At 39.1% G+C, this 27,111-nt stretch overlaps 4 protein-coding genes across 4 annotated transcripts; all 4 read right to left on the bottom strand.

Moving 5' to 3' along the window:
* Nucleotides 1-68: 68 nt before the first annotated feature.
* LOC131796723 (trace amine-associated receptor 3-like) lies at nucleotides 69-986 on the bottom strand. The gene has a single exon (XM_059114325.2). It carries the CDS (start codon nucleotides 984-986, stop codon nucleotides 69-71), a length of 918 nt encoding a protein of 305 aa, XP_058970308.2.
* Nucleotides 987-9,421: 8,435 nt separating this feature from the next.
* Nucleotides 9,422-10,339, bottom strand: LOC131796726 (trace amine-associated receptor 3-like). The gene has a single exon (XM_059114327.2). It carries the CDS (start codon nucleotides 10,337-10,339, stop codon nucleotides 9,422-9,424), a length of 918 nt encoding a protein of 305 aa, XP_058970310.2.
* A 4,416-nt stretch (nucleotides 10,340-14,755) lies between these two features.
* LOC136278913 (adenosine receptor A2b-like) lies at nucleotides 14,756-18,592 on the bottom strand. Its single transcript, XM_066162134.1, has 2 exons — nucleotides 17,676-18,592; nucleotides 14,756-14,789 (listed from the first exon to the last, which is right to left on the bottom strand). The coding sequence occupies exons 1-2, from the start codon at nucleotides 18,545-18,547 to the stop codon at nucleotides 14,756-14,758; spliced, it is 906 nt and encodes a 301-aa protein (XP_066018231.1). The 5' UTR covers nucleotides 18,548-18,592.
* A 7,598-nt stretch (nucleotides 18,593-26,190) lies between these two features.
* LOC131777834 (histamine H2 receptor-like) lies at nucleotides 26,191-27,111 on the bottom strand. Its single transcript, XM_059094184.2, has one exon. The coding sequence runs from the start codon at nucleotides 27,109-27,111 to the stop codon at nucleotides 26,191-26,193; it is 921 nt and encodes a 306-aa protein (XP_058950167.2).

Consider the following 27,111-nt stretch of genomic DNA (forward strand, 5'->3'; position numbering starts at 1 on the left):
TTAATAGTTCAAGACAAATTCTGGTTGATTAGGAGTTTATTTAGAGTATGCTGCTCTGGTTTGACGCGTTAAATATTGTAGTTGCGCAGGATGAAAGAGTTGTTTTCATAAATTGGATCACTGTGGTGTTTCTTTTTACAAATGACGCAGCAAATACACCGTTTTATCTCCATGTTTATGTCTCTCTTGAAGACGGCATAAGCGAAGGGGTTAACAACGGAGTTTAATACAACAAGGGGAATTTTATATTCTTTATCATCACACGGTTTTCCGTCTTTCAAAATGTATATGAAACTACATCGTATAGCGAATGAGAAGGCGAGAAGGAATATACCAATAACAATTGCCATTATTTTCACGGCAGCCTTTTCCTTGATTCTGAACAAAGATCTTTGGTTAAAGCGGAGTTGGTTTGCTAAGATACGGGCGGCTCTTTCGTGCTTATAAACAACATAATACATTGATCCAAAGCAGAAAATTAACACACAAGACGGCAAGATTTCTAAAAATACCATTAAAATTGACATGAGCACTTTAAACAACACAATCTCTTCAAAAACAAGCCAGTTTAGTAAAAGCGCAAAGGCGGCAACAACTGGAATGGTCCAAGACATGAAAATCATCCGGAAAACGCTTCTGCGTGTCATAAAAGTCAAGTAACTTAAAGGCCTCACAATAGCAAGGTAGCGATCCAGGACTAAACTGCACAAGTTTGTCACAGACGCATACATAAACAGCCACCTGAAACGATCCACCCAGTTGGCTATGATGGCCGTAGGGTCGCATCCAATTATCTCCTCGCAGACGAAAAGCGGTGGAAAAGCACTCCAGCCAGCACAGAAGTCTGCCACTGCGAGAGAAACGACAAAAGCGTTGGTTTTGTTTCGAAGCCGCCACCTTCTGCAAACAAGGAAAATAATAAAGCCATTTCCAGTCATGGACAGGATGGAAAGAGACCAGCCAAGAATCCAAAACCACGTTTCCATTTTGTGGTCTTCAGGTGGCCAGCCCAATACAAATGAAAGCTGAAAGTATAAAGTTTGGGTTTGGACTACAAGACTACAATTCCCTATGCAACTAAAAAGCATTGGAAAACACTTCGTTGATTTTATGATGTCGTCTCCCTCAAACACATCGCAGTTGACAAATCAGCCTGAAATCCGGCCGCTCTTACCGTTAAGTTAACAGCCTCTAGTCCTTCAATGAAGTCAATGAATCAAAGGAAGGTAACTGATCACAAGAGAGGCACCCACGGGGTACTCATTCTAGTACACTTCTATTCTAATTGATGAAAATCGCACGATGTTCGTGGTGATATGAACCTTTCCACGAGCAGTAAGAAACTGAATTATTGAAGATAGCTAAATATGGATTTTGACAACTTATCTCTGACAGCTTCAGCACATTGTCAAGTCTCCTTTTGTTGTCTTAAAATAAAATGTCATAATATACAGACTAATTGCAAAAAACACTGTCAGAAAACAAGTAATAAAGTTTATTGAAAGCAGTAGTGGTGAAATGATGCTAACATTAACTGCTTTCTGTTTGGATTAAAACATCGCTTAAAAAAGTCAATTCCATAACGAAACGCTAATGCCCTAGCGAGCAAAAGCGCCCGGTATTTCCGGCTATTTCTATATTAGTTTTTTGTAGTTGATTTTTGTTATAAACTTGCTTCTCCTCAAAATAAGTGTAATTTCATAGTATTTTCGCTGATTGCTAAGTCTCAAAAATGCAATTTATTCAGGCGCTTCTTAACAATTCTTTAACCACCTTATCCATTTTTAGCGAGTCATATTTTCCTCCTTTAATTTTATAGATGGCTAAAGAAAGAGGGCAAAAGAGGGCATTTTTGCCTTTCCACTGTCAAAAACATCGAACAGTTAGTAAATCACCCGCTACATTCTTCGATATGGAGTAAAATCGTTGCATACCTCGTTCCATTACTTTCAACACGCTAACTAATTGAAAGATGAAACTTCCCTATGAAGAAAGTTCACTTTGTTTTATTTGCATATAGCGACAAGTTATCATCAGTCGCATTTGGTTAAAACAAGTCTCTTCTCCTCTTTTAAACTTAGTGTTCGGTCACTTTATAGTGGGTTACACTTTAAATTATAGTTGTGAGCTTGATGATAAAATATTTCGTAAAATCTGTCGCGACAACACTAATAACAACGTTTTTAGACTCTACCTAAACGAGGCAAAGCATCTTCACCTACGCAAGTGTTTATCGATTTTTTCTCACCTGCCTTCTATACTGCATTATCTTTTGAAAACTCCAACGTTTTGATGCATTTTCACCAATCTTCCGCTTAGAATCACCCGACAATATCTGACCTACTTCTTTGCCATCTTTTTTAAAAGCTTCCTTCTCCATCTGTCCACACAGAAAACGGAACATTTCAAACGTGGTGCATTTTCAAAATACTCCACCAGTGTAACCTTTTCCGAATATCTACTTTGCATCTGCGTTTTTTGGTGTTTAAGTGTGGATGACAAGCAAAATGGAAAGGAAAAAGTAGACATTATCGAACGTCAGGTAAATACGCTAGTGTGGACGAGGCCTTTTCAAAACTGAGTTTCTCTCTATATCTAACAACTCTTTTTACCTCCTTCCTTATGTCCCTCTCAAGATCTCATTAGCAATTCTCCTTACTGTTTGCCATACAACTCATATGATGTCAGTTCTGAGAATTTGGTATTGAATCAACTAATACTCCCCTAGCTGATATTTTCTCTTATGTTCATCACTTTTCTGTTTGATATTGTATTGATTTGGTGAGGAGAAACGACGAACGCGTTGGTTTTGATTCGAAGCCATCGTCTGCTGTAAACGAGGAAGATAATAAATCCATTTCTAGTTATGGTTAGGATGGAAAGAGATCAGCCAAGCATCCAAAACCAGGTTGCTATTCTTGCTATCGTATTTGTGTTTGTGTTTTCTGCTCCCTTTTATGAATAAGACATCATAATCGAAGTATCATATTTTAAATGGTGACAAACACTATTTACATATGTGTGTTCAGGATTTTGTCTCCACTACTCAACCGGGCACACAAAGAGTTGATATCTGGGCGCGTTGGCCAGCCAAGACACCGTTTATATTAACGCCAAATCGATATGCCTACGAAAGTCTTATACGATTGAAGTAAACTAAATGCATCAAAGCCGGACACAAAAACCCCTAAAAACCAGCAGGCGGAAAAAAAGGGGGAACGCGTACCCCCAACTAAGGCAGCGGTGCCACCCTTGGGGTTTAAGGGTATCCTATGAATGACATGTTATACACAGTTACTTAAGGTAGTATGCAAGTAAAGCTCTAAACTTGTACAAAAACGAAAACGAACAACTAAACACAGCGAAGGCTGACCGTAGAATGCCTTGCCCTACTAACGACCTCTACCTACAAACCACCATCCCATAACTCTCCGCGCACCTTACACCCGCCCCAGTCCTCTTATACGTGCCGGCAAAATATTAATTTATGCTAAATAGGATTTCCACAAATTGCACGTTTCTCCATGTGTTTTAATTCGTCAGTAATAAAAAAGCACTTTGGAAAATTTACAATCATATTCTTGACGCATCATACTCGTATTTTCCGGTAGATCATTAAAGCACGCATCTGCGGACCAATTTTACCATTGCTACTACTCTATTTTATTTTTCCTCACTTGTCTAAACTTCCATGGCCCCTCCCCACGAATTTTAAAGCAGGATAGAATTCAATAAAACCAAAAAATTAACATTAACAAGTGCGACCGTGCTATTCTGCCAGTAATTTTTTTTCAGTTACGATTCACATGAATATTACTAGCTTCTCTAAACACAGCCGAAAAATGAGAATATTCAACCTGCATATGAGATGCATTCCAGGAAGGCATTTATGCTGAAATGACGTTTCATGCAATATTCCGACGAGCCTAAAGGCGCATACGTAGGAGTGTAATTCAAGTTAGGAGTGTTGAGAGAAAAATGGCCGAACATGACGGTACTAATGAAATAGGTAAACAATTTTTCACCAATCCATCCAACATCCCAGCTACAGAAATAGTCACCAAAGTCTAGTCGGCAATAAGAGTGCTTGACTCAAAGCAAGCAGACACCGTAAGACGAACTGTAAACGGTATCCTTCAACAGGCCAAACCACCCAAGCCCAACATCACGAAGGATATGCAAAAGGCCTTTAAGAATCTAAAACAACACGACACTATCACTATTCTGCCAGCAGAAAAGGCTGCGCTAGTGTATCCTAGACACAAACACCTACCATGAAAAAAAGAAAACCTTAACTGAAACGGGTCCGTACCAACAATATACCGCGGGCGAAACAGGGAGATCCATGCGAGAAAGGTTAAATGAACATGACAGAGACATACGGTTTGCTGGTACTCGGACCTCTACGGGAAAAAAGAGGAACAAAGTTGAGAATATCTCCTTGTCTGTCATCTGACATAAAGAAAACAGTGAATTCTAAGCTGGAAACATTGGGAGTAAGTCAATTACTTGTCTATAAGAAACAGCCCTTTAAAACATAAAGATGCGCACAGGAAAAACGTTAAGAAAATTTCCAAAAAGCGTCTTTTGAAAACTTTCTAGGATAAAAGACAACAGAGGTATTCAAGGGAGAAATGAACTATTTTACGCACGTAAAACAGTTATCAAGGAGGATGGGTAAGAACATAGCTGGCCCAGAACCGACAGACGTGGCGATCCTTCGTAGCCGCCCTACGTGCCACACGGCATAATGGGCATGAGTGAGTGAGTGAGTGATATTGCAAATTGCATCAAAAGTACTCTCGACACACGGTTTTTGCGAGACAATCGATTATATTCTTAGTTGTGTTTAATCGAGCCTCTGACTTGCCTTCTGTACATAACATGTTCGAAACCGAACGTTTTTCGTCCTGTTAAACTCCATCTACCTTGCTGCTAAGAAAACACAGTAATCCAACTTCCTGTAATTCCATATTTCTCAGTTGAGCTTGCACACTTTACGACCAGCTACTAAACACAGCAAATGGGATGTCTCTTTTCGTAGGGAGAAATTATTTATTTTTATACCAAGTCACCTGAGCTATAAACTGACAAAACGATCGATTGGACTATCTTAATTTCCAAGTCAATGATGACAGATATAATTTTAGTATAACCAGAAGCATGTTATTTCTCTTGTCACCCGAAAAACTCTACTTCTAAAAGTACTTCTACTGAAGTTTGGCAGACGTAATTAATTTGAACAACAATGAGTGCATGTCTAACAACATAATCAATCACAATGAGATGAAAACGTTCGGAAAAAATTTCTTAAATACGCATGATTCATACACGAAAAATCTTGCTGGATAAGTTCTTCCTTTGACAAGTTAAAACGGTTCAATAACGTAAAAACGATTTACTTATAATCCGAACTTGATTCGAATGTAAAAGCTTCACTGATTAAAAAAACTAAATTTATAACTCTCTCAAAAGCCCACCGGCGGCTTTCCAAGGCAATTTTTTGGTTATCAGTGAGCACCTGGCTTCGTGAGACCTTACTGAATTTGTGTTGTAGGGTATTGTTAACAAAATCTTCCTAGGACAAAACGACAAGTAAGCGGCAAATCATCCAAGGAACGAATGTGGAAGGTGTTTTTAACCGCATATCGGTTGTCCAACTTGATAGTTCAAAGTCTCAGAAATGCAGTTCACAGCACAAAAAATTTTAAGCGAACCATTTCGTTCAATTGCTTTTCCTTCTTTGAGTCCAAGAAAAAAACAAATCATCGTAAGGTAACTAATATTATCGTACTCACGTTTGCGAACGACAAAAGCCATACGGCGTAAGTGGTGTTTCACCGGCTTTGCATTGTATACACCACCGCTTGACCATTCATAAAGTCTGAAAATAAACACGTTCTGCATACTCCAAATTAACGGTCCACGTATCATCATCTGTTTGACTCAGTATCTCCCTTTCTTCATTTTAAGTAAGACCATAATGTTTGATTCAAGATTTAACAATGATACCGAAGAGATAAATTTGGTGCTAGTCCAGTCTTAAAGGTTTAGGATTAACTCAGTAATTCAAAATTTGGTTGTTTATTATGCAGGATAGAACTATCGCTTCCAGTAAACCAGCTGATCTCAACAGACATCAACATTAGAACTCATTTGCAATTTATTTCGGAATAGTACTAATTTTCTTCATTCGCAGCATATACATACTCTGCCAAGCGCATCTCAGAAAGTCAATTTTTTAAATTTTTTATTCTAAGTCCTCCTTGTACTTTTAAAAACATGCGCAAATTTAGGCCAAAATTTTTGCACCTGTTGAATTTTAACTTAGCATGGAGAGATAACTAGCTCATTACTCTAACTTCCATGTTCTTGCTCAGTCTTATTCCTTAGGAAAATTTAAACGCATCTCATTTAAGTTAGCTTTTTCAACATAGTAGAATTACTCATTTTTCAAACGAACAACCTGATCTCATTTGACATTGAGATCTAGTTTAAGATCTCTAGACCTTATTCATTTGCATTTTATGCCCAGCGATGAAACTTTATATCAATAAGACACGAGTATAACATTTCATTTTGAGCTTTACTCAATAATTTGAATCCTAAAACTATATAACTTGTTTCCTGCTTATAAACGTTAATTTCTCTAATAGGGAATGCTTGCATTACGTTATGATCGATCCTAATAGAAAGCTATATATTGGGAAAAAATCTAGAGTCATTAAGTTTGCGAACGACAACTAACAACATTGAGACTGAGACACTGTCAACAACTGAGACACAACACTGAGAACAAACATTGAAAATATCTGGTGATTTTCTCTTGTTCGGAGGTCCCTCAAAAATACGTCACAATTGATTAATCAGGCTGAATTCTTGCCGCTCTTTGTGTTAGGTCAACCTACAATCCTCCATTCCAGATTTGGTAACTCAATGAACTAAAGGAAGGAAGATGCACACACGGGTGTTTCCCCTCCGACGTGCCTCTCCTATGATTAGTTTCCTTTGTTCTTACATTAGTTCAAGTCCTCAGCGAAAGTATATCCTCACAGCTTTCCACTCAACAATCACAAAATGGAAACTTGGTTTTCGATTCTTGGCTGGTCTCTGTCCATTCTGACCATAACTGGAAATGGATTTATCATCTGCCTCGTTAGCAGAAGACGGCGGCTTCGCAAAACCAACGCATTTATAGTTTCTCTTGCAGCGGCGGACTTCTGTGTTGGGCTCAGTACTTTTCCCCCGCTTTTCGTCTGCGATGAGATAATTAATAATCTTATAAACCTCTAAACTGGAAATTTTCGAAGCAAACTGCGGCACAGCGTTGGTCGCACAAGGAAGATTGAGTTTCTATTGAATTGAAATGAAACTGCAGTATGTGTGCTTGGATTCTGCGTTGGATTTGTGGCCGCCCGGCCATTTTGCATTGGAATTTTTCGCTTCTCAGATCGGGCGTTCGGAAATGGAGTGTTCAGCCTTGGGCTTTTCTTATGTACGTTGAAAACCTCGAAATGGACAACTCGCTAAAATGGGTTCTTTTCATGAAAGTAAGCAGTCAGATAACAAGTGATACGCTGTGGAAGTAAGGTGAGATATTTTAATTGAGAATTTGACGTATTGTTTTATTCCTTAGAGCGGTCGTAAATATTCCCATAAAAACTCTTATAATTCCGCATTAACTGTTATTGCGCAAGATGATCATCTCACAGCTGGAGCTTGGGCTGCCTGTGGTATAACAGTGGGTGCATGTCTAACAATATAATCGAGCGTAATAGATGAAAATGTTCTGCATAAAATTTCATTTCTTAAGTAGACAAGACTCGTTCAAGGAAAATCTGTGACTTCATTCTTTAACGGCTCGAAACTTAAACAGGATTAACATATTATTCGTTTGAAAACCAAATTAACTTTTCGATTATCAGTGAACGCCTGGCTCTATGAGACCCGCCTGAATTAGTAGGGTACTGTTCAAGAGATTATAAACTGTTATGTCGTGTAGGTTATCGTTAACAAGATTATCCTAAAAAATCAAACGACAAGAAAGCGGGAAATGGTCCATTTAAGTAGTCAAAGCCTAAGGAAACCTTCACTTTCAAGAAAACTCACTTTTTCATCGCTTATTGCAGTGCTTGCTGACTTCGTTTATCTACGTCGCGAAATAGCCGTTCTTCTTTCACTACTCTGACCGACAGACTGATTGTATGACTGACTGACTGACCTACCGACTGACTGGGTGAATTCTCTGACTGATTAACCGATTGAATGGCTGACTGACTGATTGGCTGAATTCACCGACCAACTGACCGACTGAATGACCGATTGACTGAGGGGCTGAATGCACAGACTAAGGACTGACTGAATGGCTGGCTTAATACTCTGACCGACTGAATGATCTTATGACCGACTGAATGATCGGATGACCGACTGAGTGATTGAATGATTGGCTGAATGATCGAATGACCGGCTTTATGATCGCCGGATAATCGACTGAATGATCGGATGACCGACTGAATACCCTGATCGACTAAATGATCGGATGACCGACTGAATACCCTGATCGACTGAATGATCGGATGATTGACTGAATGATCGAATGACCGACTGAATGATCGAATGATTGACTGAATGATCGGATAACCGACCCAATGATCGCCGGATGACCGACTCAATGATCGGATGACCAACTAAATAATTGAATGACCGACTCAATGATAGAATGGCCGGCTGAATGATCGGATGACTGACTGAATACCCTGATTGACTGACCGACTGACTGACTGACTGACTAGCTGACAGAATATGCTGACCAACTAGCTAAATGACTGAACACTGACTAACTGATCAACTGATTGACTGACTTACTAGTTGACTGAATACGCTGACCAATTAAATGACTTAACACTGACTAATACTGATCAACTGATTGCCCCGACAATTGACTTCAAACTGACTGTCTTATTGACTGAAAGACGTACTGAAAACTGACTGACTGACTGTCTGAAGGACTGAGAGACTGACAACTGACTGACTGACAGACTTAGTTGACTGATGGACTAGGTAACTTACGAAATGACTGAAAACTGACTGGCCGATTGACAAACTGACTGGCTGACTGACAGACTGATTTGCAAACCTATAAAATGAAACAGACTGGTAAAATTAGACAAAAGTAACCTTAACAGTTAAAAATGAACCAAAAGGAACGAGAATCGATAAAACTTGATGAGATTAACAGGATCCTTTTTTATTGTTATGATCTACTCTTGTCATCATGCACACACCATAAGCAAATTCTGAATTATAATTTCATACTTAAGTTATTGATTGTTAACCCGATCGCGGAACAAATATTAATAGTTCAAGACAAATTCTGGTTGATTAGGAGTTTTTTCAGGGTATGCTGCTCCGGTTTGACGCGTTAAATATTGTAGTTGCGCAGGATGAAAGAGTTGTTTTCATAAATTGGATCACTGTGATGTTTCTTTTTACAAATGACGCAGCAAATATACCGTTTTATCTCCATGTTTATGTCTCTCTTGAAGACGGCATAAGCGAAGGGGTTAACAACGGAGTTTAATACAAGAAGGGGAATTTTATATTCTTTATCATCACACGGTTTTCCGTCTTTCAAAATGTATATGAAGCTACATCGTATAGCGAATGAGAAGGCGAGAAGGAATATACCAATAACAATTGCCATTATTTTCACGGCAGCCTTTTCCTTGATTCTGAACAAAGATCTTTGGTTAAAGCGGAGTTGGTTTGCTAAGATACGGGCGGCTCTTTCGTGCTTATAAACAACATAATACATTGATCCAAAGCAGAAAATTAACACACAAGACGGCAAGATTTCTAAAAATACCATGAAAATTGACATGAGCACTTTAAACAACACAATCTCTTCAAAAACAAGCCAGTTTAGTAAAAGCGCAAAGGCGGCAACAACTGGAATGGTCCAAGACATGAAAATCATCCGGAAAACGCTTCTGCGTGTCATAAAAGTCAAGTAACTTAAAGGCCTCACAATAGCAATGTAGCGATCCAGGACTAAACTGCACAAGTTTGTCACAGACGCATACATAAACAGCCACCTGAAATAATCCACCCCGTTGGCTATGAAGGCCGTAGGGTCGCATCCAACTATCTCCTCGCAGACGAAAAGCGGTGGAAAAGCACTCCAGCCAGCACAGAAGTCTGCCACTGCGAGAGAAACGACAAACGCGTTGGTTTTGTTTCGAAGCCGCCACCTTCGGCAAACAAGGAAAATAATAAAGCCATTTCCAGTCATGGACAGGATGGAAAGAGACCAGCCAAGAATCCAAAACCACGTTTCCATTTTGTGGTCTTCAGGTGGCCAGCCCAATACAAATGAAAGCTGAAAGTATAAAGTTTGGGTTTGGACTACAAGACTACAATTCCCTATGCAATTAAAAAGCACTGGAAAACACTTCGTTGATTTTATGATGTCGTCTCCCTCAAACACATCGCAGTTGACAAATCAGCCTGAAATCCGGCCGCTCTTACCGTTAAGTTAACAGCCTTTAGTCCTTCAATGAAGTCAATGAATCAAAGGAAGGTAACTGATCACAAGAGAGGCAACCACGGGGTACTCATTCTAGTACACTTCTATTCTAATTGATGAAAATCGTACGATGTTCGTGGTGATATGAACCTTTTCCACGAGCAGTAAGAAACTAAATTATTGAAGATAGCTAAATATTGATTTTGACAACTTATCTCTGACAGCTTCAGCACATTGTCAGGTCTCCTTTTGTTGTCTTAAAATAAAATGTCATAATATACAGACTAATTGCAAAAAACACTGTCAGAAAACAAGTAATAAAGTTTATCGAAAGCAGTAGTGGTGAAATGATGCTAACATTAACTGCTTTCTGTTTGGATGAAAACATCGATTAAAAAAGGCAATTCCATAATGAAACGCTAATGCCCTAGCGAGCAAAAGCGCCCGGTATTTTCGGCTATTTCTATATCAGTTCTTTGTAGTTGATTTTTGTTATAAACTTGCTTCTCCTCAAAATAAGTGTAATTTCATAATATTTTCGCTGATTGCTAAGTCTCAAAAATGCAATTTATTCAGGCGCTTCTTAACAATTCTTCAACCACCTTATCTATTTTTAGCGAGTCATATTTTCCTCCTTCAATTTTATAGATGGCTAAAGAAAGAGGGCAAAAGTTCCATTTTTGCCTTTCCACTGTCAAAAACATCGAACAGTTAGTAAATCACCCGCTACATTCTTCGATATGGAGTAAAATCGTTGCATACCTCGTTTCATTACTTTCAACACGTTAACTAATTGAAAGATGAAACTTCCCTATGAAGACAGTTCACTTTGTTTTATTTGCATACAGCGACAAGTTATCATCAGTCGCATTTGGTTAAAACAAGTCTCTTCTCCTCTTTTAAACTTAGTGTTCGGTCACTTTATAGTGGGTTACACTTTAAATTATAGTTGTGAGCTTGATGATAAAATATTTCGTAAAATCTGTCGCGACAACACTTATCACAACGTTTTTAGACTCTACCTAAACGAGGCAAAGCATCTTCACCTACGCAAGTGTTTATCGATTTTTTCTCACCTGCCTTCTATACTGCATTATCTTTTGAAAACTCCAACGTTTTGATGCATTTTTACCAATCTTCCGCTTAGAATCACCCGACAATATCTGACCTACTTCTTTGCCATCTTTTTTAAAAGCTTCCTTCTCCATCTGTCCACACAGAAAACGGAACATTTCAAACGTGGTGCATTTTCAAAATACTCCACCAGTGTAACCTTTTCCGAATATCTACTTTGCATCTGCGTTTTTTGGTGTTTAAGTGTGGATGACAAGCAAAATGCAAAGGAAAAAGTAGACATTATCGTCAGGTAAACGCGCTATTGTGGACGAGGCCTTTTCAAAACTGAATTTCTCTCTATATCTAACAACTCTTTTTACCTCCTTCCTTATGTCCCTCTCAAGATCTCATTAGCAATTCTCCTTACTGTTTGCCATACAACTCATATGATGTCAGTTCTGAGAATTTGGTATTGAATCAACTAATACTCCCCTAACTGATATTTTCTCTTATGTTCATCACCTTTCTGTTTGATATTGTATTGATTTGGTGAGGAGAAACGACAAACGCGTTGGTTTTGGTTCGAAGCCATCGTCTGCTGTAAACGAGGAAGATAATAAATCCATTTCTAGTTATGGTTAGGATGGAAAGAGATCAGCCAAGCATCCAAAACCAGGTTGCTATTCTTGCTATCGTATTTGTGTTTGTGTTTTCTGCTCCCTTTTATGAATAAGACATCATAATCGAAGTATCATATTTTAAATGGTGACAAACACTATTTACATATGTGTGTTCAGGATTTTGTCTCCACTACTCAACTGGGCACACAAAGAGTTGATATCTGGGCGCGTTGGCCAGCCAAGCCACCGTTTATTTAACGCCAAATCGATATGCCTACGAAAGTCTTATACGATTGAAGTAAACTAAATGCATCAAAGCCGGACACAAAAACCTCTAAAAACCAGCAGGCGGAAAAAACGGGGAACGCGTACCCCTAACTAAGGCAGCGGTGCCACCCTTGGGGTTTAAGGGTATCCTATGAATGACATGTTATACACAGTTACTTAAGGTAGTATGCAAGTAAAGCTCTAAACTTGTACGAAAACGAAAACGAACAACTAAACACAGCGAAGGCTGACCGTAGAATGCCTTGCCCTACTAACGACCTCTACCTACAAACAACCATCCCATAACTCTCCGCGCACCTTGCACCCGCCCCAGTCCTCTTATACGTGCCGGCAAAATATTAATTTATGCTAAATAGGATTTCCACAAATTGCACGTTTCTCCATGTGTCAGTAATAAAAAAAGCACTTTGGAAAATTTACAATCATATTCTTGACGTATCATATTCGTATTTTCCGGTAGATCATTAAAGCACGCATCTGCGGACCAATTTTACCATTGCTACTACTCTATTTTATTTTTCCTCACCTGTCTAAACTTCCATGGCCCCTCCCCACGAATTTTAAAGCAGGATAGGATTCAATGAAACCAAAAAATTAACATTAACAAGTGCGACCGTGCTATTCTGCCAGTAATTTTTTTTCAGTTACGATTCACATGAATATTACTAGCTTCTCTAAACACAGCCGAAAAATAAGAATATTCAACCTGCATATTAGATGCATTCCAGGATGGCATTTATGCCGAAATGACGTTTCATGCAATATTCCGACGAGCCTAAAGGCGTATACGTAGAAGTGTAATTCAAGTTGGGAGTGTTGAGAGAAAAATGGCCGAACATGACGGTACTAATGAAATAGATAAACAATTTTTCACCAATCCATCCAACATCCCAGCTACAGAAATAGTCACCAAAGTCTAGTCGGCAATAAGAGTGCTTGACTCAAAGCAAGCAGACACCGTAAGACGAACTGTAAACGGTATCCTTCAACAGGCCAAACCACCCAAGCCCAAGGATATGCAAAAGGCCTTTAAGAATCTAAAACAACACGACACTATCACTATTCTGCCAGCAGAAAAGGCTGCGCTAGTGTATCCTAGACACAGACACTTACCATGACAAAATGAAAACCTTAACTGAAACGGGTCCGTACCAACAATATACCGCGGGCGAAACAGGGAGATCAATGCGAGAAAGGTTAAATGAACACGACAGAGACATACGGTTTGCTCGTACTCGGACCTCTGCAGGAAAAAAGAGGAACAAAGTTGAGAATATCTCCTTGTCTGTCATCTGACATAAGGAAAACAGTGAATTCTAAGCTGGAAACATTGGGAGTAAGTCAATTACTTGTCATATAAGAAACAGCCCTTTAAAACATAAAGATGCGCGGAGGAAAAAACGTTAAGAAAATTTTCCAAAAAGGGTCTTTTGAAAACTTTTTAGGATAAAAGACAACAGAGGTATTAAAGGGAGAAATGAACTATTTTACGCACACAAAACAGTTATCAAGGAGGATGGGTAAGAACATAGCTGGCCCAGAACCGACAGACGTGGCGATCCTTCGAAGCCGCCCTACGTGCCACACGGCATAATGGGCATGAGTGAGTGAGTGAGCGATATTGCAAATTGCATCAAAAGTACTCTCGACACGCGGTTTTTGCGAGGCAATCGATTATATTCTTAGTTGTGTTTAATCGAGCCTCTGACTTGCCTTCTGTACATAACATGTTCGAAACCGAACGTTTTTCGTCCTGTTAAACTCCATCTACCTTGCTGCTATGAAAACACAGTAATCCAACTTCCTGTAATTCCATATTTCTCAGTTGAGCTTGCACACTTTACGACCAGCTACTAAACACAGCAAATGGGATGTCTCTTTTCGTAGGGAGAAATTATTTATTTTTATACCAAGTCACCTGAGCTATAAACCGACAAAACGATCGATTGGACTATCTTAATTTCCAAGTCAATGATGACAGATATAATTTTAGTATAACCAGAAGCATGTTATTTCTGTTGTCACCCGAAAAACTCTACTTCTAAAAGTACTTCTACTGAAGTTTGGCAGACGTAATTAATTTGAACAATAATGAGTGCATGTCTAACAACATAATCAATCACAATCAGATGAAAACGTTCGGATACGCAGGATTCATACACGGAAAATCTTGCTGGATAAGTTCTTCCTTTGACAAGTTAAAACGGTTCAATAACGTAAAAACGATTTATGCTTGCATTACGTTATGATCGATCCTAACAGAAAGCTATATATTGGGAAAAAATCTAGAGTCATTAAGTTTGCGAACGACAACTAATAACATTGAGACTGAGACACTGTCAACAACTGAGACACAACACTGAGAACAAACATTGAAAATATCTGGTGATTTTCTCTTGTTCGGAAGTCCCTCAAAAATACATCACAATTGATTAATCAGGCTGAATTCTTGCCGCTGTTAGTGTTAGGTCAACCCACAATCCTCCATTCCAGATTTGGTAACTCAATGAACTAAAGGAAGGAAGATGCACACACGGGTGTTTCCCCTCCGACGTGCCTCTCCTATGATTAGTTTCCTTTGTTCTTACATTAGTTCAAGTCCTCAGCGAAAGTATATCCTCACAGCTTTCCACTCAACAACCACAAAATGGAAACTTGGTTTTCGATTCTTGGCTGGTCTCTGTCCATTCTGACCATAACTGGAAATGGATTTATCATCTGCCTCGTTAGCAGAAGACGGCGGCTTCGCAAAACCAACGCATTTATAGTTTCTCTTGCAGCGGCGGACTTCTGTGTTGGGCTCAGTACTTTTCCCCCGCTTTTCGTCTGCGAAGAGATAATTAATAATCTTATAAACCTCTAAACTGGAAATTTTCGAAGCAAACTGCGGCACAGCGTTGGTCGCACAAGGAAGATTGAGTTTCTATTGAATTGAAATGAAACTGCAGTATGTGTGCTTGGATTCTGCGTTGGATTTGTGGCCGCCCGGCCATTTTGCATTGGAATTTTTCGCATCTCAGATCGGGCGTTCGGAAATGGAGTGTTCAGCCTTGGGCTTTTCTTATGTACGTTGAAAACCTCGAAATGGACAACTCGCTAAAATGGGTTCTTTTCATGAAAGTAAGCAGTCAGATAACAAGTGATACGCTGTGGAAGTAAGGTGAGATATTTTAATTGAGAATTTGACGTATTGTTTTATTCCTTAGAGCGGTCGTAAATATTCCCATAAAAACTCTTATAATTCCGCATTAACTGTTATTGCGCAAGATGATCATCTCACAGCTGGAGCTTGGGCTGCCTGTGGTATAACAGTGGGTGCATGTCTAACAATATAATCGAGCGTAATAGATGAAAATGTTCTGCATAAAATTTCATTTCTTAAGTAGACAAGACTCGTTCAAGGAAAATCTGTGACTTCATTCTTTAACGGCTCGAAACTTAAACAGGATTAACATATTATTCGTTTGAAAACCAAATTAACTTTTCGATTATCAGTGAACGCCTGGCTCTATGAGACCCGCCTGAATTAGTAGGGTACTGTTCAAGAGATTATAAACTGTTATGTCGTGTAGGTTATCGTTAACAAGATTATCCTAAAAAATCAAACGACAAGAAAGCGGGAAATGGTCCATTTAAGTAGTCAAAGCCTAAGGAAACCTTCACTTTCAAGAAAACTCACTTTTTCATCGCTTATTGCAGTGCTTGCTGACTTCGTTTATCTACGTCGCGAAATAGCCGTTCTTCTTTCACTACTCTGACCGACAGACTGATTGTATGACTGACTGACTGACCTACCGACTGACTGGGTGAATTCTCTGACTGATTAACCGATTGAATGGCTGACTGACTGATTGGCTGAATTCACCGACCAATTGACTGACTGAATGACCGATTGACTGAGAAGCTGAATGCTCAGACTAAGGACTGACTGAGTGGCTGGCTTAATACTCTGACCGACTGAATGATCTTATGACCGAGTGATTGAATGATTGGCTGAATGATCGAATGACCGGCTTTATGATCGCCGAATGATCGACTGAATGATCGGATGACCGACTGAATACCCTGATCGACTAAATGATCGGATGACCGACTGAATACCCTGATCGACTGAATGATCGGATGATTGACTGTATGATCGAATGACCGACTGAATGATCGAATGATTGACTGAATGATCGGATGACCGACCCAATGATCGCCGGATGGCCGACCCAATGATCGCCGGATGACCGACTCAATGATCGGATGACCAACTAAATAATTGAATGACCGACTCAATGATAGAATGGCCGGCTGAATGATCGGATGACTGACTGAATACCCTGATCGACTGAATGATCGGATGACCGACTGAATGATCGGATGACCGACTGAATGATCGGATGACCGTCTGAATGATCGGATGACCGACTGAACGATTGGATGAACGACTGAATACCCTGATCGACTGAATGACCGACTGAATGATCGGATGACCAACTGAATACCCTGATTGACTGACCGACTGACTGACTGACTAGCTGACAGAATATGCTGACCAACTAGCTAAATGACTGAACACCGACTTACTGATCAACTGATTGACTGATTTACTGGGTGACTGAATACGCTGACCAATTAAATGACCTAACACTGACTAATACTGATCAACTGATTGCCCCGACAATTGGCTTCAAACTGACTGTCTTATTGACTGAAAGACGTACTGAAAACTGACTGACTGACTGTCTGAAGGACTGAGAGACTGACAACTGACTGACTGACAGACTTAGTTGACTGATGGACTAGGTAACTTACGAAATGACTGAAAACTGACTGGCCGATTGACAAACTGACTGGCTGACTGACAGACTGATTTGCAAACCTATAAAATGAAACAGACTGGCAAAATTAGACAAAAGTAACCTTAACAGTTAAAAATGAACCAAAAGGAACGAGAATCGATAAAACTTGATGAGATTAACAGGATCCTTTTTTATTGTTATGATCTACTCTTGTCATCATGCACACACCATAAGCAAATTCTTAATTATAATTTCATACTTAAGTTATGGATTGTTAACCCGATCGCGGAACAAATATTAATAGTTCAAGACAAATTCTGGTTGATTAGGAGCTGCTCTGGTTTGACGCGTTAAATATTGTAGTTCCGCAGGATGAAAGAGTTGTTGTTTTTATAAATTGGATCTCTGTGGTGTTTCTTTTTACAAATGACGCAGCAAATATACCGTTTTATTTCCATGTTTATGTCTCTCTTGAAGACGGCATAAGCGAAGGGGTTAACAACGGAGTTTATTACAAGAAGGGGAATTTTATATTCTTTATCATCACACGGTTTTCCGTATTTCAAAATGTGTATGAAGCTACATCGTATAGCGAATGAGAAGGCGAGAAGGAATATACCAATAACAATTGCCATTATTTTCACGGCAGCCTTTTCCTTGATTCTGAACAAAAATCTTTGGTTAAAGCGGAGTTGGTTTGCTAAGATGCGGGCGGCTCTTTCGTGCTTATAAACAACATAATACATTGATCCAAAGCAGAAAATTAACACACAAGACGGCAAGATTTCCAAAAATACAGTTGAAATTGAGATGAGCACTTTAAACAACACAATCTCTTCAAAAACAAGCCAGTTTAATAAAAACGCCAAGAAAACGACGACTGGAATGGTCCAAGACATGAAAATCATCTGAAAAACGCTTCTGCGTGTCATAAAAGTCAAGTAACTTAACGGTCTCACAATAGCAATGTAGCGATCCAGGACTAAACTGCACAAGTTTGTCACAGACGCAAAAATAAACAGCCACCAGAAATAATCCACCCAGCTGGTTGGGAAGGCCTTAGGGTCGCATCCGGTTATCTCCTCGCAGACGAAAAGCGGTAGAAAAGCACTCCAGCCAGCACAGAAGTCTGCCAATGCGAGAGAAACGACAAACGCGTTGGTTTTGTTTCGAAGCCGCCTCCTTCTGCAAACAAGGAAAATAATAAAGCCATTTCCAGTCATGGACAGGATGGAAAGAGACCAGCCAAGAATCCAAAACCACGTTTCCATTTTGTGGTCTTCAGGTGGCCAGCTCTATACAAATGAAAGCTGAGAGTATAAAGTTTGGGTTTGGACTACAAGACTACAATTCCCTATGCAACTAAAAAGCATTGGAAAACACTCCGTTGATTTTATGATGTCGTCTCCCTCAAACACATCGCAGTTGACAAATCAGCCTGAAATCCGGCCGCTCTTACCGTTAAGTTAACAGCCTCTGGTCCTTCAATGAAGTCAATGAATCAAAGGAAGGTAACTGATCACAAGAGAGGCAACCACGGGGTACTCATTCTAGTACACTTCTATTCTAATTGATGAAAATCGCACGATGTTCGTGGTGATATGAAGCCTTTCTACGAGCAGTAAGAAACTAAATTATTGAAGATAGCTAAATATGGATTTTGACAACTTATCTCTGACAGCTTCAGCACATTGTCAGGTCTCCTTTTGTTGTCTTAAAATAAAATGTCATAATATACAAACTAATTGCAAAAAACACTGTCAGAAAACAAGTAATAAAGTTTATTGAAAGCAGTAGTGGTGAAATGATGCTAACATTAACTGCTTTCTGTTTGGATGAAAACATCGCTTAAAAAAGTCAATTCCATAACGAAACGCTAATGCCCTAGCGAGCAAAAGCGCCCGGTATTTCCGGCTATTTCTATATTAGTTTTTTGTAGTTGATTTTTGTTATAAACTTGCTTCTCCTCAAAATAAGTGTAATTTCATAGTATTTTCGCTGATTGCTAAGTCTCAAAAATGCAATTTATTCAGGCGCTTCTTAACAATTCTTCAACCACCTTATCTGTTTTTAGCGAGTCATATTTTCCTCCTTCAATTTTATAGATGGCTAAAGAAAGAGGGGAAAAGTTCCATTTTTGCCTTTCCACTGTCAAAAACATCGAACAGTTAATAAATCACCCGCTACATTCTTCGATATGGAGTAAAATCGTTGCATACCTCATTTCACTACTTTCAACACGCTAACTAATTGAAAGATGAAACTTCCTATGAAGACAGTTCACTTTGTTTTATTTGCATATAGCGACAAGTTATCATCAGTCGCATTTGGTTAAAAAAGTCTCTTCTCCTCTTTTAAACTTAGTGTTCGGTCACTTTATAGTGGGTTACACTTTAAATTATAGTTGTGAGCTTGATGATAAAATATTTCATAAAATCTGTCGCGACAACACTGATCACAACGTTTTTAGACTCTACCTAAACGAGGCAAAGCATCTTCACCTACGCAAGTGTTTATCGATTTTTTCTCACCTGCCTTCTATACTGCATTATCTTTTGAAAACTCCAACGTTTTGATGCATTTTCACCAATCTTCCGCTTAGAATCACCCGACAATATCTGACCTACGTCTTTGCCATCTTTTTTAAAAGCTTCCTTCTCCATCTGTCCACACAGAAAACGGAACATTTCAAACGTGGTGCATTTTCAAAATACTCTACCAGTGCAACCTTTTCCGAATATCTACTTTGCATCTGCGTTTTTTGGTGTTTAAGTGTGGATGACAAGCAAAATGGAAAGGAAAAAGTAGACATCATCGAACGTCAGGTAAATACGCTAGTGTGGACGAGGCCTTTTCAAAACTGAGTTTCTCTCTATATCTAACAACTCTTTTTACCTCCTTCCTTATGTCCCTCTCAAGATCTCATTAGCAATTCTCCTTACTGTTAGCCATACAACTCATATGATGTCAGTTCTGGAAATTTGGTATTGAATCAACTAATACTCCCCTAACTGATATTTTCTCTTATGTTCATCACCTTTCTGTTTGATATTGTATTGATTTGGTGAGGAGAAACGACAAACGCGTTGGTTTTGGTTCGAAGCCATCGTCTGCTGTAAACGAGGAAGATAATAAATCCATTTCTAGTTATGGTTAGGATGGAAAGAGATCAGCCAAGCATCCAAAACCAGGTTGCTATTCTTGCTATCGTATTTGTGTTTGTGTTTTCTGCTCCCTTTTATGAATAAGACATCATAATCGAAGTATCATATTTTAAATGGTGACAAACACTATTTACATATGTGTGTTCAGGATTTTGTCTCCACTACTCAACCGGGCACACAAAGAGTTGATATCTGGGTGCGTTGGCCAGCCAAGACACCGTTTATTTAACGCCAAATCGATATGCCTACGAAAGTCTTATACGATTGAAGTAAACTAAATGCATCAAAGCCGGACACAAAAACCCCTAAAAACCAGCAGGCGGAAAAAACGGGGAACGCGTACCCCCAACTAAGGCAGCGGTGCCACCCCTGGGGTTTAAGGGTATCCTATGAATGACATGTTATACACAGTTACTTAAGGTAGTATGCAAGTAAAGCTCTAAACTTATACAAAAACGAAAACGAAAACGAACAACTAAACACAGCGAAGGCGGACCGTAGAATGCCTTGCCCTACTAACGACCTCTACCTACAAACCACCATCCCATAACTCTCCGCGCACCTTGCACCCGCCCCAGTCCTCTTATACGTGCCGGCAAAATATTAATTTATGCTAAATAGGATTTCCACAAGTTGCACGTTTCTCCATGTGTTTTAATTCGTCAGTAATAAAAAAGCACTTTGGAAAATTTACAATCATATTCTTGACGCATCATATTCGTATTTTCCGGTAGATCATTAAAGCACGCATCTGCGGACCAATTTTACCATTGCTACTACTCTATTTTATTTTTCCTCACCTGTCTAAACTTCCATGGCCCCTCCCCACGAATTTTAAAGCAGGATAGAATTCAATGAAACCAAAAAATTAACATTAACAAGTACGACCGTGCTATTCTGCCAGTAATTTTTTTTCAGTTACGATTCACATGAATATTACTAGCTTCTCTAAACACAGCCGAAAGATAAGAATATTCAACCTGCATATGAGATGCATTCCAGGAAGGCATTTATGCCGAAATGACGTTTCATGCAATATTCCGACGAGCCTAAAGGCGTATACGTAGGAGTGTAATTCAAGTTAGGAGTGTTGAGAGAAAAATGGCCGAACATGACGGTACTAATGAAATAGATAAACAATTTTTCACCAATCCATCCAACATCCCAGCTACAGAAATAGTCACCAAAGTCTAGTCGGCAATAAGAGTGCTTGACTCAAAGCAAGCAGACACCGTAAGACGAACTGTAAACGGCATCCTTCAACAGGCCAAACCACCCAAGCCCAACATCACGAAGGATATGCAAAAGGCCTTTAAGAATCTAAAACAACACGACGCTATCACTATTCTGCCAGCAGAAAAGGCTGCGCTAGTGTATCCTAGACACAAACACTTACCGTGACAAGATGAAAACCTCAACTGAAACGGGTCCGTACCAACAATATACCGCGGGCGAAACAGGGAAATCAATGCGAGAAAGGTTAAATGAACACGACAGAGACATACAGTTTGCTCGTACTCGGACCTCTGCGGGAAAAAAGAGGAACAAAGTTGAGAATATCTCCTTGTTTGTCATCTGACATAAAGAAAACAGTGAATTCTAAGCTGGAAACACTGGGAGTAAGTCAATTACTTGTCATATAAAAAACAGCCCTTTAAAACATAAAGATGCGCAAAGGAAAAAACGTTAAGGTGTCGTTGCTACGGATGAATTTCATATTCTGATTGGCAAGACGAGTATGGCGATTATTACCATCTATATCGCGCTCTTTCATACTTCAAACTCTTCACAGCATACGCTTGTGCGGTAAAGAATTTTAAAGGGTACCTTCAGACACACACGAACCTAAAAATAACTGGTAAACAACTCGAATGAGGTAAAAGATCACTAGGGTGTCAAGCGATAAATTGGAGAATAAAGGCAGCCTCGTTCAAGAGGCAAAAACCTCAAGGTGATCTTGGAATACAATTTCGTTTTGTTCCATAATTATCAACGCCTATTGTCAAACCATTAATGAAAGCTTAAAAACCAATTTTGCGGATTTCTTGAATTAGCTGAAAAAGCTGAATTACTTTGTCTAGATGACGCAGAAAATACATTTTGTCATCTCCTTTTTTATATCCTGCTTGTAGAAGGCGTACGCAATGGGGTTAATAGCAGAGTTTAAAACAAGGAGGGGTATTTTATATTCTTCATCATCACATGTTTTTCCTGTTTTGAATATTAATATATAACCACATCGTAAAGCAAATGTGTTCGCTAGAAGGAAAACTCCTATAACAATTGCCATCATTTTAACTGCAGACTTCTCCTGGATTTTGAACAGAAATCAATGATTAAAGTGGAGCTGATTTGCTAAGACACGAGCTGCTCGTTCGTGCTTGTTAACAACAACTAGCATTGAAGCGAAGCAAAAGACCAGACCACAGCATGGCAGAAAAGCCAAAAACATTAAGTTTTTCCGAAGTAAATATTTCAAATAGTAGACGCTGGCTTGGACAAAGCCAATTCATTCTGAAAAAAGCTAATGTAGTTATAAGTGGAATCGCCCAAGAGATGGAAATCACCAGGAAAGCGCGGCGACGTTTCATAAAAGTCAAATACTTGAAAGGCATTACGACAGCAACATAACGCTTCAGAACTAAAGTGTATAGGTTTATCATTGAGACGAGCGAAGAGCATAATTAGTAGCTGGTTTCAGGGACAAAAGATCTTTTTAATATAGGGAGGACTCTGGTTGCGTATAATGGCCACCAACATCTTTTACTCCTGCTATCATGATCAAATGCAGGTGGAGAAAGTATTCCTCAAGATCTATTTGGAAGAGAACTGTATTGGAAAATTAAACTCGTGTTTGCGCTAAATTTGGCGTCCTAATGACATACAACGAGTCCACCTTATGTGCTAGCATATAACAGCAGCTAAAACCTTAATTTTGTTTGAAAGTAAATATCTACTCACAACTTATTAACGAAAATTCTTCAACATGATGGTGTCTAAGAAGAGTTCCTAGCTTTCTCCCATTTCAAAAAAACACTTGAATTCGTCTAACGTCAATAAAATTTCTACTGCCAAAGCTAATCGTTGATAATTTTGCGATTCACTTTTAAGCAAGAGAATATCAACTGTGCTAACCTATCCCTGTGACCCATGATTGTTTCTTTAAGTCCATTTTAAATTTCGCACCTCGCTGAGAAGTTATTCTTATTCGCACCTGGCACGATAACGCAGATAACGATCTCGATATCATCTGTTGTTGTAGTTTCCAATGTTCAAGTTTTAAACGAGTGTTTAAAAATTGTAACCGTTCAATATAGAAACGAGTGTCTAAATGTTTGCCTCATCATTCGAATACTCATCTTAAGTGATTTATAGGCACACAGATGCTTCAATCATATTCTCTTGTTCTTGAACGTTTATAAGTCTTTTAGCAGCAGGATGGGAATATTTGCGTTACATCAATCCTTATACCCTTAATTAGAAGTGGATTCGCAGAAAAATATATAGTTTAAAAGTTTCATATCAAAACTACATTAGAAAAAGAATATTCTGTGAATAATTACCATCATGTTGACTTTCATTAATATGTCTACGAACCAAATGCAAACTTTAGAACCTCCCTAACGTAAAGTGGGACCTGTTTTGTTTTGGTTTTAGTAACTGCGAGGTTCCGAAGACAAGTTCTCGCAAACAATCAGAGGAATACAATTGTTCCCTTATTTCCTCTTACCTGAGCTAAACTGACAAAACGATCGATTGAACTATCTTAATTTGCAAGTCAATAATGGTAGATATAATTTCAGTATAACCAGAAGCATCTTATATACCTTGTCACCCGAAAAATTACTCTTTTAAAACTACTTCTATTGAATTTTGGCTGACGTAATTGATTTGTGCAACAATGAGTTCATGTCTAACAAAACAATCAATCACAATGAGATGAAAATGTTCGGAAAAAAACCTTAAATATGCATGATTCATGCACGGAAAATCTTGCCAGATATGTTCATCCTTTGAAAAGTGAAAACGGTACGATGACGTAAAAACGATTTACTTCTAATCCAACTTAATTCAAATGTAAAAGGCTAATTTAGAAAAATACATATATTCATAACTCTCTCAAAAGCCCATCGGCGGTTTGCCAAGGCAAGTTTTTGGCTATCAGTGAACACCTGGCTTCGTGAGACCTTTCTGAATTTGCATAGTAGGGTAATGTTATCAACATATTCCTAAGACAAAACGACAAGTAAGCGGCAAATGATCCAAGGAACGAATCAGCAAGTTGTCTTCAACCCCATATCTGTTGTCTGACTTGATCAGAAGGGCAGTTCACAGCACAGGACAAACGTTTTTAAGCCAACCATTTATTTCGATTGCTTTTCCTCCTTTGAGTCCAAGAAAAAAAACAGATCATCGTAAGTTAGCTAAAATAATGGTACTCCGGTTTGCGAACGACAAAAGCCATACGGCATTCGTATTGTGTTCCAGCCGCTTTCCTTTGTATACACCGCCTAAATCGGCTTAAACATTAATTGAGTCAAATAAACACATTCTGCACACTCCAAATTAACTGTTTACGCATCAGGTAGCATATCTGTTTGACTAAGTATCTCCCCGTTTCCACTTTAAGAAATCAAAGCTACAGGAAACTTCTCCTTCAATGAAAACTCACGTTTTCATGTGCGTATTATGGTGCTTACTGACCATGAAATAACTGATTCCTCTTTTAATCTTAGAAAAACACAGTCGAAGTTAGATTTGTCGTTAACAAAGCCACAACGGAGAAGCGATAATTTCGGGCACCATATTTGTCTAGAAACCCGATAAAACGATATCATATATCTTTTTATACCCAGCATTGACGGAGCACCACAGTTTCTTTAAAATCTTCACTCCTTTTATTCAGTTGTAGACTGAAAACTGGCTAAATAATTTAATAACTGACTACCCTGACCGATTGAATGATTGACTGACGGTAGGAATTAGATTTGAGTGACTGAGTGACTAACTTACTGACTGACTAACGGACGGACGGACTGACGGATGGACGCATAGACGGACGGACGGACTGACTAAATGATAGACTAGGTGACTGACATACAGACTAATTCACGGACTGGAAGATTGACGGACTGGCATGGGTGACTGACGGACTGACTGAAATCTGACTGATTGACAGACTAACTGACCGACTAAATGATTGACTGATTAACTGACTGACCGACCGACCGACCGACCGACCGACCGACCGACCGACCGACCGACCGACCGACCGACTAAGTGAAGGACTGACGGACAGGGTGACAGACGGACTGAATGGAAACTGACTGATTGACATACTTATTGACTGACTAAGTGACTGACTGATTAACTGATTAAATAACTGACTGACTGACTGATTGACGGACTGAATGTCTCATTGACTATCTTATTGACAGATTGAGATACGAACTGACTGACCGAGAGACTGGTTTGCAAAATTATAAAATGAAACAGACCGATTGGCAAAAGTAGAAAAAAACTAACCGTAACAATTAAAAATATACAAAAAGAAATACGAATTGGTAAGGATTGATGAGGTGAAAAGATTTCTTTTTAGACATTAATATGAAAGGTATGATCTACTCTCCTCATCATGCATACACCGTCAGCAAATCCCCAATCTTAATTATGGACTTTTAACTCGTGGAACATAGCTGAAGACAGTCGAGAAGACGTTTGTCCAAGTTTTGAATTTTTGGATTGACATGTTAAGCATTGCAGCTGCGTAGGATGAAAGAGTTGTTTTCATCAATTGGCTCAGTGCGGTTTCTTTTTTTACACATGACACAGCAGATATATCGTGTCATCTCCATGTTTATGTCTCTCTTGAAGACAGCATAAGCGAAGGGGTTGACGACGGAGTTTAATACAAGAAGGGGTATTTTATATTCTTGATCATCACACGGTTTTTTTTCGTCATTCAAAATGTAAATAAAGCCACACCGCAAAGCGAACGAGTAGGTTACAAGAAACAAGCCAATAACAATGGCCATTATTTTCACAGCAGACTTCTCTTGGATTTTAAAACAAAATCTTTGGTTAAAGCGGAGTTGTTTTGCCAAGATGCGGGCGGCTCTTTCGTGTTTATAAACAACATAATACATTGATGCAAAGCAAAAAATTAGACTGCAACACGGTAAGAACTCTAAAAATGACATAAGAATCAATATCAGCACTTTAAACAGCAGAGTCTCTCTAAAAATAAGCCCGTTCAGTAAAAAAACCAAGACCAAAACAACTGGAATGGTCCAAGAGGTAACAAACATCTGGAGAACGCGTTTGCGCGTCATAAAAGTCCAGTACCTTAACGGCTTCACAACGGCAACGTAGCGCTCTAGGACTAAACTGCACAAGTTTGTAACCGAAGCGTACCCAAAGAGCCATCTTAGATAATCCACCCCGCTTGCTAAGAAGGCCTTAGGGTCACATCCAACTATCTCTTCGCAGACGTAAAGCGGGGGAAAAGTACTAAGCCCAACACAGAAGTCCGCCACTGCAAGAGAAACTATGAATGCGTTGGTTCTGGTCCGAAGCCGCCGTCTTCTTCCAACGAGGCAGATGATAAATCCATTTCCAGTTATGGTCAGAATGGACAGAGACCAGCCAAGAATCGAAAACCAAGTTTCCAT

This window comes from Pocillopora verrucosa, chromosome 1 (genome assembly GCF_036669915.1).
Source record: "Pocillopora verrucosa isolate sample1 chromosome 1, ASM3666991v2, whole genome shotgun sequence".
NCBI classification, from domain to species: Eukaryota; Metazoa; Cnidaria; class Anthozoa; order Scleractinia; family Pocilloporidae; genus Pocillopora; species Pocillopora verrucosa.

What these genes read in the sequence shown, in the direction of transcription:
- LOC131796723 (XM_059114325.2), bottom strand. Translation starts at nt 986, where the DNA reads ATGGAAACGTGGTTTTGGATTCTTGGCTGGTCTCTTTCCATCCTGTCC.
- LOC131796726 (XM_059114327.2), bottom strand. Translation starts at nt 10,339, where the DNA reads ATGGAAACGTGGTTTTGGATTCTTGGCTGGTCTCTTTCCATCCTGTCC.
- LOC136278913 (XM_066162134.1), bottom strand. Translation starts at nt 18,547, where the DNA reads ATGGAAACGTGGTTTTGGATTCTTGGCTGGTCTCTTTCCATCCTGTCC. An exon ending in AAGAAACACCACAGAGATCC is followed by an intron (nt 14,790 to 17,675) that starts AATTTATAAAAA and finishes TGTCGTTCGCAA; the next exon opens with ACTTAATGACTCTAGATTTT.
- LOC131777834 (XM_059094184.2), bottom strand. Translation starts at nt 27,111, where the DNA reads ATGGAAACTTGGTTTTCGATTCTTGGCTGGTCTCTGTCCATTCTGACC.